This window comes from Bombina bombina, chromosome 1, assembly GCF_027579735.1.
Source record: "Bombina bombina isolate aBomBom1 chromosome 1, aBomBom1.pri, whole genome shotgun sequence".
Taxonomy (NCBI): Eukaryota; Metazoa; Chordata; class Amphibia; order Anura; family Bombinatoridae; genus Bombina; species Bombina bombina.
In genome coordinates, this window is record NC_069499.1 from 1,295,186,865 (window position 1) to 1,295,202,649 (window position 15,785).

The 15,785-nt window shown below is 40.2% G+C and overlaps 1 protein-coding gene across 1 annotated transcript in view; it reads left to right on the forward strand.

Moving 5' to 3' along the window:
* Positions 1 to 9,289, forward strand: part of LOC128664432 (neural-cadherin-like) — a 183,018-nt gene extending 173,729 nt beyond the window's left edge. The window contains exons 21-22 of the mRNA XM_053719265.1: positions 5,324 to 5,553; positions 9,206 to 9,289. Of these exons, the coding sequence (XP_053575240.1) occupies positions 5,324 to 5,553; positions 9,206 to 9,289 (314 nt within the window). The remainder of the gene's footprint in view (positions 1 to 5,323; positions 5,554 to 9,205) is intronic.
* The last annotated feature ends 6,496 nt before the right edge of the window (positions 9,290 to 15,785 follow it).

A 15,785-nucleotide genomic window follows, 5' to 3' on the forward strand; every position in this document is an offset into this window, starting at 1 on the left:
TTATTATTATTACTATTATATTATCAGCATGTATTAGTAAACGGCAATCAAATGTAGCACTATGTGAGTAGGGATTCATTAATATCATATTAAAAAATACACACAGATATATTGGTATCAAAGGAGTTCTTTCTGATTTCCTCATCTCAATAATAACGGATAGTAATGCATTATAGACACAAATTAAAGGAGAATAATCTTATTAAAATTCTTGAATATTAATGACTGACTATTGTGGTGAGTATATCATCACCAGAAAACTGATTTTTAATGTGTCAGGATTTTTTTTTAAAGGAAGACAATAAGACAAATGTACGCATACCATACAATGGGCTTGATTACCAGTGGCGCGCTAACTGTTGTGCAAGAGCGATGTCAGGTTTATCGCAGGTGTCGGAAGTAGAGCACGTATTACAAGTTAAAAGTAAATGCATTTACTTGAACGCAATTAAAATTAACGCACGTTGGGTTAGAGGAACTTTAGGGCTCTGGCTAACTATTAAACTTGAATAAAAAGTTGCACAAAATACATCATGCATTTAAAAAGTACAGTTACTCATAATAACACCATCTAATAAAAATTATTTTGAAAAATTGCATTAGGAAGTTATAAGAGCTTAAAGATATGTGGTCTCAGTTATTAGAAAAAAAGGCATGCCAAGGGCTTTAACATAGAGATACATACATACACGTCCAAATATGTAAATGTATGTATATATATATATATATATATATATATATATGTGTGTGTGTGTCTATATATGTGTGTACATATGTATTTATATGTGTATACATGTATTTACATACATATATACAACATATAAACACATAAATACATATGTGTACATATATAGACATATATAAGTGAATTGGAGCCCTTTGCAGTCAAGTAGCTAAAAACATGTAAAAGCTTCTTTATGCAATATTCATATTTAATAAACGCCTAGATTTAGAGTTCTGCATTTGCTGTCAAAAGCAGCGTTAAGGGGTCCTAACGCTGCTTTTGGCCGCCCGCTGGTATTTAGAGTCAGCCAGGAAAGGGTCTACCACTCACTTTCAAGCCAAGACTTTTCCATACCGCAGATCCCCTTACGCCAATTGCGTATCCTATCTTTTCAATGGGATCTTCCTAACGCCGGTATTTAGAGTCTTGGCTGAAGTGAGCGGTAGAGCCTCTACCGACAAGACTCCAGCCGCAAAAAACAAGTCAGTAGTTAAGAGCTTTATGGGCTAACGCCGGTTTATAAAGCTCTTAACTACAGTGCTCTAAAGTACACTAACACCCATAAACTACCTATGTACCCCTAAACCGAGGTCTCCCCACATAGCCGCCACTATAATACATTTTTTTAACCCCTAATCTGCCGACCGCACACCGCGGCCACCTACATTATCCCTATGAACCCCTAATCTGCTGCCCCTAACATCGCCGACACCTACATAATATTTTTTAACCCCCAATCTGCCCCCCCAACGTCGCCGCTACCTTACCTACACTTATTAACCCCTAATCTGCCGACCGGACCTCGCCGCTACTCTAATAAAGTTATTAACCCCTAAACCGCCGCACTCCCACCTTGCAAACCCTATAATAAATAGTATTAACCCCTAATCTGCCCCCCCCCACGTCGCCGCCACCTATCTTCAAGTATTAACCCCTAATCTGCCAACCGGACCTCGCCGCTACTCTAATAAATGTATTAACCCCTAAAGCTAAGTCTAACCCTAACACCCCCCTAAATAAAATATAATTTTAATCCAACGAAATAAATTAAATCTTATTAACTAAAGTATTCCTATTTAAAACTAAATACTTACCTGTAAAATAAACCCTAATATAGCTACAATATAACGAATAATTATATTGTAGCTATTTTAGGATTTATATTTATTTTACAGGCAACTTTGTATTTATTTTAACTAGGTACAATAGTTATTAAATAGTTATTAACTATTTAATAGCTACCTAGTTAAAATAATTACAAAATTGCCTGTAAAATAAATCCTAACATAAATTACAATTAAACCTAACACTACACTATCAATAAATTAATTAAATAAATTATCTACAATTACATACAATTAAATAAACTAAACTATATGACAAAAAAAACAAAACACTAAATTACAAAAAATAAAAAAAGATTACAAGAATATTAGGCTAATTACACCTACTCTAAGCCCCTAATAAAATAAAAAATCCCCCCAAAATAATAAAGGTCCCTACCATATTCTAAATTAAAAAGTAACCAGCTCTTTTGCCAGCCCTTAAAAGGGCTTTTTGCGGGGCATGCTCCAAAGTAATCAGCTCTTTTGCCTTTAAAAAAAATAGAACCCCCCCAACATTAAAACCCACCACCCACATACCCCTACTCTAACCCATACCCCCCTTAAATAAACCTAACACTACCCCCCTGAAGATTACCCTACCTTGAGCCGTATTCACCCAGCCGGGCACCAATGGACCAAAAGAGGACATCCGGAGCGGCAGAAGTCTTCATCCTATCCGGGCAGAAGAGGACATCTGGACCGGCAGACTTCTTCATCCAAGCGGCATCTTCTATCTTCATCCATCCGACGAGGAGCAGCTCCATCTTCAAGACCTCCGGCGTGGAACATCCTTCTTCCCCGACGACTAGACGACGAATGACGGTTCCTTTAAATGACGTCATCCAAGATGGCGTCCCTCGAATTCCGATTGGCTGATAGGATTCTATCAGCCAATCAGAATTAAGGTAGGAAAAATCTGATTGGCTGATTGAATCAGCCAATCAGATTCAAGTTCAATCCGATTGGCTGATCCAATCAGCCAATCAGATTGAGCTCGCATTCTATTGGCTGTTCCGATCAGCCAATAGAATGCGAGCTCAATCTGATTGGCTGATTGGATCAGCCAATCAGATTTTTTTCCTACCTTAATTCCGATTGGCTGATAGAATGCTATCAGCCAATCGGAATTCGAGGGACGCCATCTTGGATGACGTCATTTAAAGGAACCGTCATTCATCGTCTAGTCGTCGGGGAAGAAGGATGTTCCGCCCCGGAGGTCTTGAAGATGGAGCCGCTCCTCGTCGGATGGATGAAGATAGAAGATACCGCTTGGAGGAAGATGTCTGCTGGTCCGGATGTCCTCTTCTGCCCGGATAGGATGAAGACTTCTGCCGCTCCGGATATTCTCTTTTGGTCCATCGGTGCCCGGCTGGGTGAAGACGACTCAAGGTAGGGAGATCTTCAGGGGGGTAGTGTTAGGTTTATTTAAGGGGGGTTTGGGTTAGAGTAGGGGTATGTGGGTGGTGGGTTTTAATATTGGGGGGGTTGTATTTTTTTTTACAGGCAAAAGAGCTGATTACTTAGGGGCATGCCCCGCAAAAAGCCCTTTTAAGGGCTGGTAAAAGAGCTGGTTACTTTTTAATTTAGAATAGTGTAGGGACCTTTATTATTTTGGGGGGATTTTTTATTTTATTAGGGGGCTTAGAGTAGGTGTAATTAGCCTAATATTCTTGTAATCTTTTTTTACTTTTTGTAATTTAGTGGGTTTTTTTTGTAATTTAGTTTAGTTTATTTAATTGTATGTAATTGTAGGTAATTTATTTAATTAATTTATTGATAGTGTAGTGTTAGGTTTAATTGTAGCTTATGTTAGGATTTATTTTACAGGTAATTTTGTAATTATTTTAACTAGGTAGCTATTAAATAGTTAATAACTATTTAATAACTATTGTACCTATTTAAAATAAATACAAAGTTGCCTGTAAAATAAATATAAATCCTAAAATAGCTACAATATAATTATTCGTTATATTGTAGCTATATTAGGGTTTATTTTACAGGTAAGTATTTAGTTTTAAATAGGAATACTTTAGTTAATAAGATTTAATTTTTTTAGTTAGATTAAAATTATATTTAACTTAGGTGGGTGTTAGGTTTAGGGTTAGACTTAGCTTTAGGGGTTAATAAATTTATTAGAGTAGGGGCGAGGTCCAGTCGGCAGATTAGGGGTTAATACTTGAAGTTAGGTGGCGTCGACGTTGGGGGGGGGGGCAGATTAGGGGTTAATACTATTTATTATAGGGTTTGCGAGGCGGGAGTGCGGCGGTTTAGGGGTTAATAACTTTATTAGAGTAGCGGCGAGGTCCGGTAGGCAGATTAGGGGTTAATAAGTGTAGGTAAGGTAGTGGCGACGTTGGGGGGCAGATTAGGGGTTAATAAATATAATATAGGGGCCGGCGGTGTTAGGGGCAGCCGATTAGGGGTACATAGGTATAATGTAGGTTGCGGCGGTGTACGGAGAGGCCTATTAGGGGTTAATAATATAATGCAGGTGTCAGCGATAGCGGGGGCGGCAGATTAGGGGTTAATAAGTGTAAGGTTAGGGGTGTTTAGACTCGGGGTTCATGTTAGGGTGTTAGGTGCAGACTTAGAAAGTGTTTCCCCATAGGAAACAATGGGGCTGCGTTGGGAGCTTAACGCTGCTTTTTTGCAGGTGTTAGGTTTTTTTTCATCCCAAACTGCCCCATTGTTTCCCATGGGGGAATCGTGCATTTTTCCAGCTTGCCGCTTCTGTAAGCAACGCTGGTATTGAGGGTTGAAGTGGCGGTACATTCGTCTCAACGCACCCTTTTTGGAGTCTAACGCAGCCCTTCAGACAACTCTAAATACCAGCGTTGTCTTAAGGGTGTGCGTTGTCTTTACCGACAAAACTCTAAATCTAGGCGAAAGTGTTTATTTCACATTCCAATGTTCTTCACTTAGTATTTATAAACATATATTCCTATATATATCTGTATATATCTATAGCTGTACATAATCATCTATATATAAAGTTATAGATATATATTATACCAAAAAAACATCATGTATATATAGAAATATGTATTTATGAATAAATGGAACATATTGTGCTATGTGAAGAACATTGGAATGTGAAAATTAATATTTTATATCAGGTTAGCGCACTTGGTTATACGCAATTGTGTTTGCATGACTTGTTAGGTGGTTTTCTTTTTAAATTTTTATGTTCCATTGAAGTCTATGGGGGAACACATTAAGGCGGTCGCGATATTCTAACAACTTGTACTATGTGCAGTACCCGACCTGTGAAAAAAGCTTACCTCTAACAGAGTTCGTCTACTAGCAGAAGCAATAAACAGAGCTCCACTCTTAATCTAGCCCAATATGTTATACCCTTTTTTCACTTCAGGTCATGACTTCTCATTTTGAGAGCTATATGTAGTTTTAAGAAATATGAGGAAACATCCAAATGATTATTTTTATATGTATGCAGGATACTCATGTTAATTCATATGTCTTAAATACTCTATAGATGTTACTGCAGAAGAGTTTATACAGAAGGATGAATTTGGACTGAGTGGGCTTGACAAAATGAAGAATGTCTTGGCAGAAATTATACCTACTCATCACAATAACATTCATATATTCAGTCTGAGGAATAGTGGTAACAGAGAGACAGACTTAAAAATTGCTGTTCATAGCTCTTCAGCTTTTTACAAGCCAGAAGTGTTGCAAAGCCTAATCAATGATCACTCAGATAAGGTATGTCAGAGTTTTCTGCCTTATTAAGAACACTGTTATGTAGAGATATGCCGCCATTTATACAAACTTGACTTATTTTTGACAATATGAGTACATCATGTGTGACCTGTCTGTACTTTTTAGGGGCCTCTGTGTGTCTGGCATACTGACCATCTTTTGCCTCTTTTACAGTTTTTATATCATGAAAGCTTTCTTCTTAAATATATAATACTTTGTACAGTTTTGATATCTGCTGAAAAAGGTGAAAGATGATTAGAATTGTTAACCTCAAAAGAAAATTAGCCAAACAAGAAATGCAAAATTGCCAACTAAATACAATAAAGAGATTTAAAAAAATCAAAGAAATTTGTAAATATTGTAAAAAGGGGAATAGGGAAAAATCCAAAATTAAACTTCATAAGCTTCTACAAGGCTTTAAAGGCTATAATAGTAAAAATATTACATGTTCGATATAGCATGTATTTTTTTACGACTATCGACCCTGCTTTACTGTGTATTTAACCCCTGCAAATGGGTTAAACACACAGTAGAAGTGCTGCTCGGGTCCTGCATGACACGGCTGCTGATTGATTCATCGGCGGGTTATAGAGCAGGGTTGACTATTAACTTTAATTTAACCCTTTAACTTATTAGATGCCCAGTTAATGTGAGATGGTTCTGATCTGTATTTCTCCCACTGCTGTAACTAAAACCCTAAATACATTGGGCACCTCATTTAAAATAAGAAAAGCTTCTCTTTTTAATAAGGGGTCACAGCATCTTCCGGATATCACACAGTTCATGTGAAAATTACAGTTCCCTAAAACATTATCCTATTATATAAAAGGCCAAGTGTGTTTGTCTGAAGCTGTCATGCGCAGTAGAGACAGCATGAGGACAAACACATCTGGCCTTTGAGTCCTACTCCCTAGCTGATCCATCATCTGCAGCAGAAGTGGGCGTGACCGGGTGTGAGCAGGGGGCATGGCCGGCATGACCAGGCGTGAATGGCCGTGAAAGGGGAGTGGCCGGATGTGAAGGGGCGTGGTCAGGCACGGTCGCGAGATAGAGAGGGGAGGGAGACAGAGAGGAGGGGAGAGAGAGAGGAGAGGGAGGGAGAGAGAGAGAGAGAGAGGAGAGGGGGAGAGAGAGAGAGGAGGGGAGAGAGAGGAGGGGAGAGAGAGGAGGGGAGAGAGAGAGGAGAGGGGGGAGAGAGTGCAAAAGAGATGGGGGAGAGAGAGAGAGCAAAAGAGAGGGGGGGAGAGAGCGCAAAAGAGAGGGGGTGAGAGCGCAAAAGAGAGGGGGGGGAGAGAGAGCAAAAGAGTGGGGAGAGAGAGAGCACAAAAGAGAGGGGGGAGAGAGAGAGAGCAAAAGAGAGGGGGAGAGAGCGCAAAAGAGAGGGGGAGAGAGAGAGCACAAAAGAGAGGGGGGAGAGAGAGGAGGAGGGGGAGAGAGAGGAGGGGTGAGAGAGAGAGAGGGGGGAGAGAGCGCAAAAGAGAGGGGGAGAGAGAGAGTGCAAAAGAGAGGGGGAGAGAGAGAGCGCAAAAGAGAGGGGGGAGAGAGAGAGAGCAAAAGAGGGGGAGAGAGGGGGGGGAGAGAGGAGGGGGGAGAGAGAGAGGGGAGGGAGAGAGAGAGAGGGGAGGAGAGAGAGGGGGGAGAGAGAGCTCAAAAGAGAGGGGGAGAGAGAGCGCAAAAGAGATGGGGGAGAGAGAGATGGGGGAGAGAGAGAGCTCAAAAGAGAGGGGGAGAGAGAGCGCAAAAGAGATGGGGAGAGAGAGAGCTCAAAAGAGAGGGGGAGAGAGAGCGTAAAAGAGATGGGGGAGAGAGAGAGAGCAAAAGAGGGGGGAGAGAGTGCGAAGAGAGGGGAGAGAGAGTGCAAAAGAGAGGGGAGAGAGAGAGCACAAAAGAGAGGAGGAGAGAGAGAGCGCAAAAGATTGGGGGGGGGGAGAGAGAGAGCAAAAGAGGGGGGAGAGAGAGAGCACAAAAGAGAGGGGGGAGAGAGAGAGAGCAAAAGAGAGGAGGGGAGAGAGCGCAAAAGAGAGGGGGGAGAGAGCACAAAAGAGAGGGGGAGAGAGCGCAAAAGAGAGGGGGGGAGAGAGCGCAAAAGAGAGGGGGAGAGAGAGAGCGCGAAAGAGAGGGGGAGAGAGAGAGCAAAAGAGGAAGAGAAAGAGAGCACAAAAGAGAGGGGGGAGAGAGAGAGAGGGGGGAGAGAGAGAGGGGGAGAGAGAGAGATTGGGAGAGAGAGGAGAGGGGGAAGAGAGCTCAAAAGAGAGGGGGAGAGAGAGCGCAAAAGAGGTGGGGGAGAGAGCTCAAAAGAGAGGGGGAGAGAGAGCACAAAAAAGATGGGGGAGAGAGAGCGCAAAAGAGATGGGGGAGAGAGAGAGAGCGCAAAAGAGAGGGGGAGAGGGAGCAAAAGAGAGGGGGAGAGAGAGCGTAATAGAGAGGGGGGAGGGAGAGCGCAAAAGAGAGGGGGAGAGAGAGCGCAAAAGAGAGGGGGAGAGAGAGAGTGCAAAAGAGAAGGGGGGAGAGAGAGAGTGCAAAAGAGAAGGGGGGAGAGAGAGAGCGCAAAAGAGAGGGGAGAGAGAGAGAGCTCAAAAGAGAGGGGGGAGAGAGAGCTCAAAAGAGAGGGGGAGAGAGAGAGCAAAAGAGAGGGGGAGAGAGAGAGAGCAAAAGAGAGGGGGAGGGAGAGAGCGCAAGGGGTGGGACCGCTGTACTGCAAAAAAATGGCCCGTGTGAACGGGCTTTAGGACTAGTACACAATACTTAGACTAATAAAAGTGAAAGGCTGTTGAAATGAGGCCTTTAGTTTGGCAAAAAATAAATCTATACACACACAAGTTCTCATGTGGTTAAGGAGACTATAATGCTCAATACTTCATATATATATATATATATATATATATATATATATATATATATATATATATATATATATATATATATATATATATATTAAATGTGGTATATCTGGCTGACTAGCTATTGCAATATAGTTATTTGCTGTGGATGTGAGAGACCCATCGCCTGTCAATTAAACTGACAGTACTTGCAGTCAGAAGTGAGCACCCCCTTTGTTGAATGCTATGATTGGCTGTAACACCCGGTTACATAAAAGACCCAAATGGAGGATTATCTAGCTTGTGTTTCATGTCCCTTTAAGTGGAAAGCATCGTGAAATATTGCCTATATTTTTTATAATTTTATTACATAAACAGAGTTATTGGTTGTCACAGGAATGTATGAGGAAGTAATAAAAGTGACCTACCAGATCTATAAATAAAATACACTATGTCCTGTGGGAAAGAAATATTGGTGCCTAAATTCAATAAAGCCCATCTTTGAACTTAATATCTAACTAAAAAACCTCACTGCAACATTTAATCTCCAAAATTTAAGAGTTTAAAAAGATTTGTATCTGATCTCTTCACATCCATATTGTGAATGATTTGCCAGCAAAATTGTTTTATGATGATAATGCTTTAAGGTTTCATTTACTGTATCCTTAGATGGACATTATTTAAGCTTTCTTACATATATCTATACAATAATATTGTGAATGAAGCTATTTTTATATTATATTTTAAAATGTGTATTTACATGTATGTGCACATATTCCCTATATTGTCTGTTGCTTATTAATAATATAGATTATATCTATTGATTTTCTTCTTAGGATTGCCACCTTAGTTCTGTTTTCCTGGGCAGCTTTAAGTTACACATGCTACAGGATGTGCAGGGAGAAACATTAACCCTTTGAGTGCTAAGCTGGATTTCATTTTTTTTTCCTTCCATTTTTAAAAAATAAAAATAAAATCTCGCCCCAGATCCCCAAATCCTATTCCGTTGAAAAGTTTAGGTGATCACCTTTCCAACGGTGGGTCTTGGAGGTCTGTAGCTGCTTAGAAGCCTGAGATACAGGCTTCTAAGCAGCATGCCCCCTTTCCCTATCTTGTCCATTGTAATTTTTAAATAAAGTTGTGCTGTGACGTCATCACGTCATTGCGCGTGACGTCACTGCACGCAACGGGAAGCCCGGTGATGCCTGTCACTATACAGGCCCGATCACCGGGGTAGGAGTTGATGGGAGCCCCCAGTAGCTCTCAAGGTAAGTGAGTGCTAGCGACGGCTCTGAGGTGTCGTTAGCACTCAAGGGAAGGGACAGTAAAGTCCAAAATAAACTTTCATGGTTCAAATAGGGCATGTCATTTTAATCAACTTTCCAATTTACTTTTATCACCAATTTTGCTTTGTTCTCTTGGTATTCTTAGTTGAAAGCTAAACCTAGGTAGGCTCATATGCTTATTTCTTAGACCTTGAAGGCAGTTTTTCATTACTAGAGGGTGTTAGTTCATGTGTGTCATATAGATAACATTGAGCTCACGCACGTGAAGTTACCTAGGAGTTATCACTGATTGGCTAAAATGCAAGTCTGTCAAAAGATCTAAAATAAGGGGGCAGTCTACAGAGGCTTAGATACAAGGTAATCACAGAGGTAAAAAGTGTATTATTATAACTGTGTTGGCTATTCAAAACTGGGGAATAGGTAATAAAGGGATTATCTATCTTTTTAAACAACAAAAATTCTAGTGTTGCCTGTAATGCTGTTCTGGGGGCGGGGTCTGACTGAGTTTGAAGATGGAGGTGTAGGTCTAGAGCTCCGTGCAGCTAAGAGCAATAAAAGTGGCAAATTATGCAAACCGATGAAGTTAATCCACCTAAAGCAGAGGGAATAAGTATACTACTGATTAGGCAAACATCTGGATAGCGGGTTGTCTCCAAATGGTGCGACTGCAACATTGAATGCAAACGGCCGGATGCGGCCTAAAATAGTGACGCACTAATCTCTACAGCACCAGGGATGAAGTGACCCTCGCCGACAGGTAGACTCGGCAGTTTTCTTTTTTGGTATACCCAAGATTGGCCAAGGAAAGGGAGCAGTGGAAAGAAACCGGCACTCTGGGAAACAGCTCACGGCAGACTCCGCTCCGACAACGCTCCTCCATTACCATGTGGGTAAGCTGCGACTCAGTAAACTTCTGAGATTATATACACACACTGGCCCCAAACTTCCTCTGATATGTGGTCACTAGATTACAACTGTAGTATGGCCATTTTTATTGACAAAGACTACCACAAAGATCACACAGACTATGCAAACCGTCTCTTTCACATTTAACTGTAACTCCATATAGAATGGATTACTGTACTGTGAGCAAATATAAGATATAAATAGACCAGCCCAGGACATTTTATGGACTCAGGGATCCTCTTACAATTCCTTGGGGAATCTATGGATAAATAGAGCATGATATTAAACTTTTATCCATGACCTAGCATATAAGGTGCAGGGACAGCTGAATAACAAAGTAGGGGAGCTGCATAATGTAACCTGATATTCTCCTAAACAACAACCCTGCAATATTTTTATGACATTCTGCACTTCAGAATATAAAAGCATTCAGCACTAATAGAAACAAAAGGCACATTTGTCCCACATACAAATCACACCAGTTTGGGTTTGGACTCTGTTCTCTAAACTAATCCCCAGTGGAAAGCGGATACACAAACCATAGAGCAAACATGTCCACAAGAAACACAAATAAACCGGACAAGATCACTAAATCCATCAGAACCCCACTTTCAAATTTCAGGGAAATGTGGTTCAATTCTGTCAGGATCTCTGCATACGCACTTTACAACTCCGTAATGCACTTAGACCACTCACAACAATGTTGCGAAAACAGCAGGTGGCATACCGCTGGGGTTTTCCCTTCGCCCTGAATGTTATGAAAGATGGAAAGACAACTGTCATTAAATCATTGGAATACACCCCAACTGCTTGCAAATCCTGGGATTGGACATGCCAGACTTTCCCACCTCTACAATATCTACAAAAGATATGGATTCACCAGAAACAATTAATACATACCTAAAAACCAAATGGTCAAGGATCACGAGGGGGAAAAATGTAAAACTTGAATAGAAAATGAATCTCTACGTCCCAGGCTGCGAAGCCAACATCATTACAACAGCCATACACTCAATGTAGACTTTAATAGATGGTTCACCCTTGAATCATAGGGACTACAACAGCCATTATTCACGGAAGTGTATGGATGCATTGAGTAAACCTATGGCTCTCTCTCTGCATATACTTTTTTTTCCCTATCTTACTAATCCCACTAGAGATTGGTTGACAAAGATATTTCCTTATCCGCCTTCTTGAAACTTCTGTCCACCGTACGTAATTGATCTTCAGCTTCTACTAACTATGCCCGGCTGCACAATCTAACCTACATTTTTCTACCTTTATTCCTCACTGACCTCTCTTCTCTTTTCTTTTCTTTCTCCTCTAATTATCCTATTTTCCCTCACTACCTTCATTGTCTCTCTTCATTTTCTCTATACTATTTCTCAAGACTTTTAATTTCTCTTTGTAATGTTTAAAATTGTTTATGTATTTTTTCTTAGTTTTATTATTATTATTATTATAATAATTATTATTATTATGTCACTATGTACACCTCAACATACCATGCTAAACCGGTCACAAAATATTGGAACTTAAGGCACTTTCCCGTCCTTGGGATCCAGGTGAGTTCCACTTTGTATACTCTACTGACAGAGAGCCATATAGCTCTTCCATTACTTTTCCCTCTGTAATTTTTTTTAGTCGGAGGTATCAGCCAACTCACATATCTTTCTGTAGAATCGATTCCCACACTCCCACCGCATGATGGCCCTCCCCACTATCAATCTACTCTCACATAATGGGAGAGGCTTACACTCTGATATCAAGAGGCGCACAGCTTTAACACAATACAAAGATTTACATGCCAATATAATATATCTCCAAGAGACACATTTTGTCAGTTCTTCCATCCCCAAATATTGGTCACAAGACTACACACAACATTATCACTCTACATCAGACTCCAAGAAACGGGGAGTCTCAATACTGATTCACCATTCCCTACAGTTTGTACATAGGGAAACAATAGCGGACAAAGAGGGAAGGTATATCCTGGTTCAGGGCCAACTACAAGGAATTGATGTGGTTCTGTGTAATATATATGCCCCAAATGAGAAGCAGAACAGCTTTTTTTTAAAAAATATCACACCTACTAACCAATTGGTCCAAAATGTGAATCATCTTAGCAGGGGATTTTAATTTAGACCTACAAAATCTTATATATAAATCTTCCATCATACATTCTAAAAAAATTATGAGACTCAAATCTATGGCCAAATCCCCTATAGACTCCCTAAGTCCACACTCCCTTATAGACACCTGGAAAACACTGTATGGTTTAACCACAGAAACCACATTTTATTCCGTGGCTCACAAATTCTACTCCAAATTGGACTATATATTTATTAGTCAGATACTACAACCGGTCGTCAGCCAACATTCACACATGCGTTTGGTCAGATTATTCCATAACTCAAATACAACTAGGCGAGATACGAGACCCCAACAGATCACAGGCCTGGACCTATGATTCGTCATGTTTAAAACATACTCTAACTAAAAATAATCTACTCAAAGCAATAGGAGAATATTGGAGTATTAATTTAGACATGACATCCAACCCCATATCAGTTTGGGCTGCACAAAAATCGGTAGTTCAGGGCTTACTTATCAAAGAAAAAACTATATATAAAAAGAAAATTAGGACCCATATAACACAGCTATATACTGAGATAGAGGAACTAGAATGCTTACACAAATTAACTCTCACCAACTCAACCCTTCATTCATTACAACATAAAATACAAACATTAGCAAAATACCTGAATGAGAACTCCATTAAGACGACACACAGACTGAAAACAAACTATTTTCTTTACGCTAACAAGCCAGACAAATATTTGGCAAAACAAATTAGAGACTCCCATCAAGCTTCCTCAATCCCACTTCTATAGAACTCGGCGGGCCACCTAACATCTCCCCCACAAGAGATTGTAGACACGTTCGCAAACTACTATGGAAGTCTTTATGATGGAAATAAAGTTAGTCATGTCAGTACCACTCAACAGATGCTACAAAAATTCCTAGAATCAGCTAATCTAGGTAAAATAACAAAAATAGGCCGTGAAATATTGAATGCCAAAATAACCCAGGCAGAAATAATAGCAGTTCTTAAAGATCTCAAACCAGGGAAGGCGCCGGGACCGGATGGGTTCCCTGGTAAATATTACAAACTTTTAAAAATCAACATTGGTCCCTCATTTAGTTAAGTTTGCCAATCATATCATGGATGGTCATGACATCCCAACAGAATTACTCCAAGCCAAAATAATAGTATTACCAAAATCAGGAAAAAAAACAAATATTGTCCCAGTTATAGACCCATCTCCCTTATAAACCAAGACATAAAAATAGTAACCAAAATACTGGCAAATAGACTCAAACATATAATCCTGACAATTGTACACCCGGACCTGGTAGGTTTTTTTACAGGTAGGGAAGCCCCAGACAGCGTACGGAGGATGGTGGCGGTGGTGGACCATCTAACAGACAACGGACTGCCTTCTCTGCTCCTATCACTGTACGCGGAGAAGGCATTCGACAGAGTGAACTGGAAGTACATGTGGACTGTTCTGAAGAGAATTGGGGTCCATGAACCTTTTCTTACTCCAACCCGACATCACAGGTCAGGGCAATTGGACATCAATCCAAAACAATTCAGATTCGGAACGGTACCAGACAGGGGTGTCTCCTCTCGCCACTTCTGTTCGCTATTTGCATCGAGCTGCTAGCAGCCTCCATTAGAAACAACCCAGACATCACAGGGCTACAAATTGGGAAGTTCACACATAAGATCACTCTCTTTGCAGATGATGTTTTGCTGACACTAACTAAACCACTTATGTCCCTACCTAACCTTTATAATACCATCCAAGACTTTTCCTCTATCTCAGGATATAAAATAAATCTAGAAAAATGTGAAGCCTTCCCTATTACACTCCCAAAACATACAATGAAACTCTTTAAAGCCAACTTTGAAATCAGATAGGCTAAAGACAGCATAAAATATCTCAGAATTAATTTAACATCCCACTCCACACACCTATATAAACAAAATTATATACCACTCTTCAGGTCTTCAGATCTTACTAGGTGGCATTCATACAATTTCTCATGGTATGGTAGATTAACATCCATTAAGATGAACACATTACCAAGGTTGCTATACCTATTCAGGGTACTGCCGATTAAGGTCAACAAACATGATCTTGAATCACTTCAATCAACATTACATAAATTTCTTAGGGACAAGAAACAGGATAGAATTCCTTTCCAGATTTTGACATGACACAGAAAATTGGGAGGGATTGGGTTACCTAACTTACTTGACTACCATTACCATGCATCCAGCTTAGCCCAAATTTCCCTATGTGGCAGGAGAGACAGAAACATTTTGTGGCCCATTCTAGAATCTGAGTTAGGGGAAATCCGTTCACCGGAAGATATCATATGGAATACAGATTTTAAGGGGGAGGGAAAAACTCACTATTCTCAATCTACTAAACTATCAATTCAAGAATGGCAATCTGCTCTTAAAAACCATACCATCTTCCCCTTAAACTCTCTGAAAAGACCCCTAAAATATTTGATATCTGCAGACTATATACCCTTATTCAGCAAATGGGAAAATAAAGGCCTCTACAGAGTGGCTGACTTCATTAGTAATAGATCACCTATATCCTTTTCACAAATGAAACAAAGAATAGAACCTCTACCACTACAGTGGTTTCTCTACTTACAAATTGCATCTACTATCCATGCTTACATAGCTAAAACTATATTGACTTACAAACTGTAAAACTTAAAACCAAGACACCCCTGATATTTGGATGGGAGACAGATATGAGAGAAGAAAGAAATCTAGAACAATGGGATAGGTTGTTCCACGATTCATGTAGGAGCCTACTCAGTGCTGATCTTAGGGAGAACAGCATCAAAACATATTTCCGCTGGTACTTGACTCCCATACAGACTGCTCACTCCGTAAAGGGTGGATCTAGTCTTTGTTATAGAGGGTGTAACGAAATAGGAACCTATTTACATAAGTGGTGGGAATGCCCCAGGGTTCGCGATATTTGGGCAGAACTTTCCAGATTCCTGAGTAGGTTACTAGATAAAAATATATCCCTTACCATACCACAAGCCCACTTACATGAAAAACTACCTACACTTAACAATCACATTAATGCCTTCATAAGAATTTTATGCACCATCACTAGAA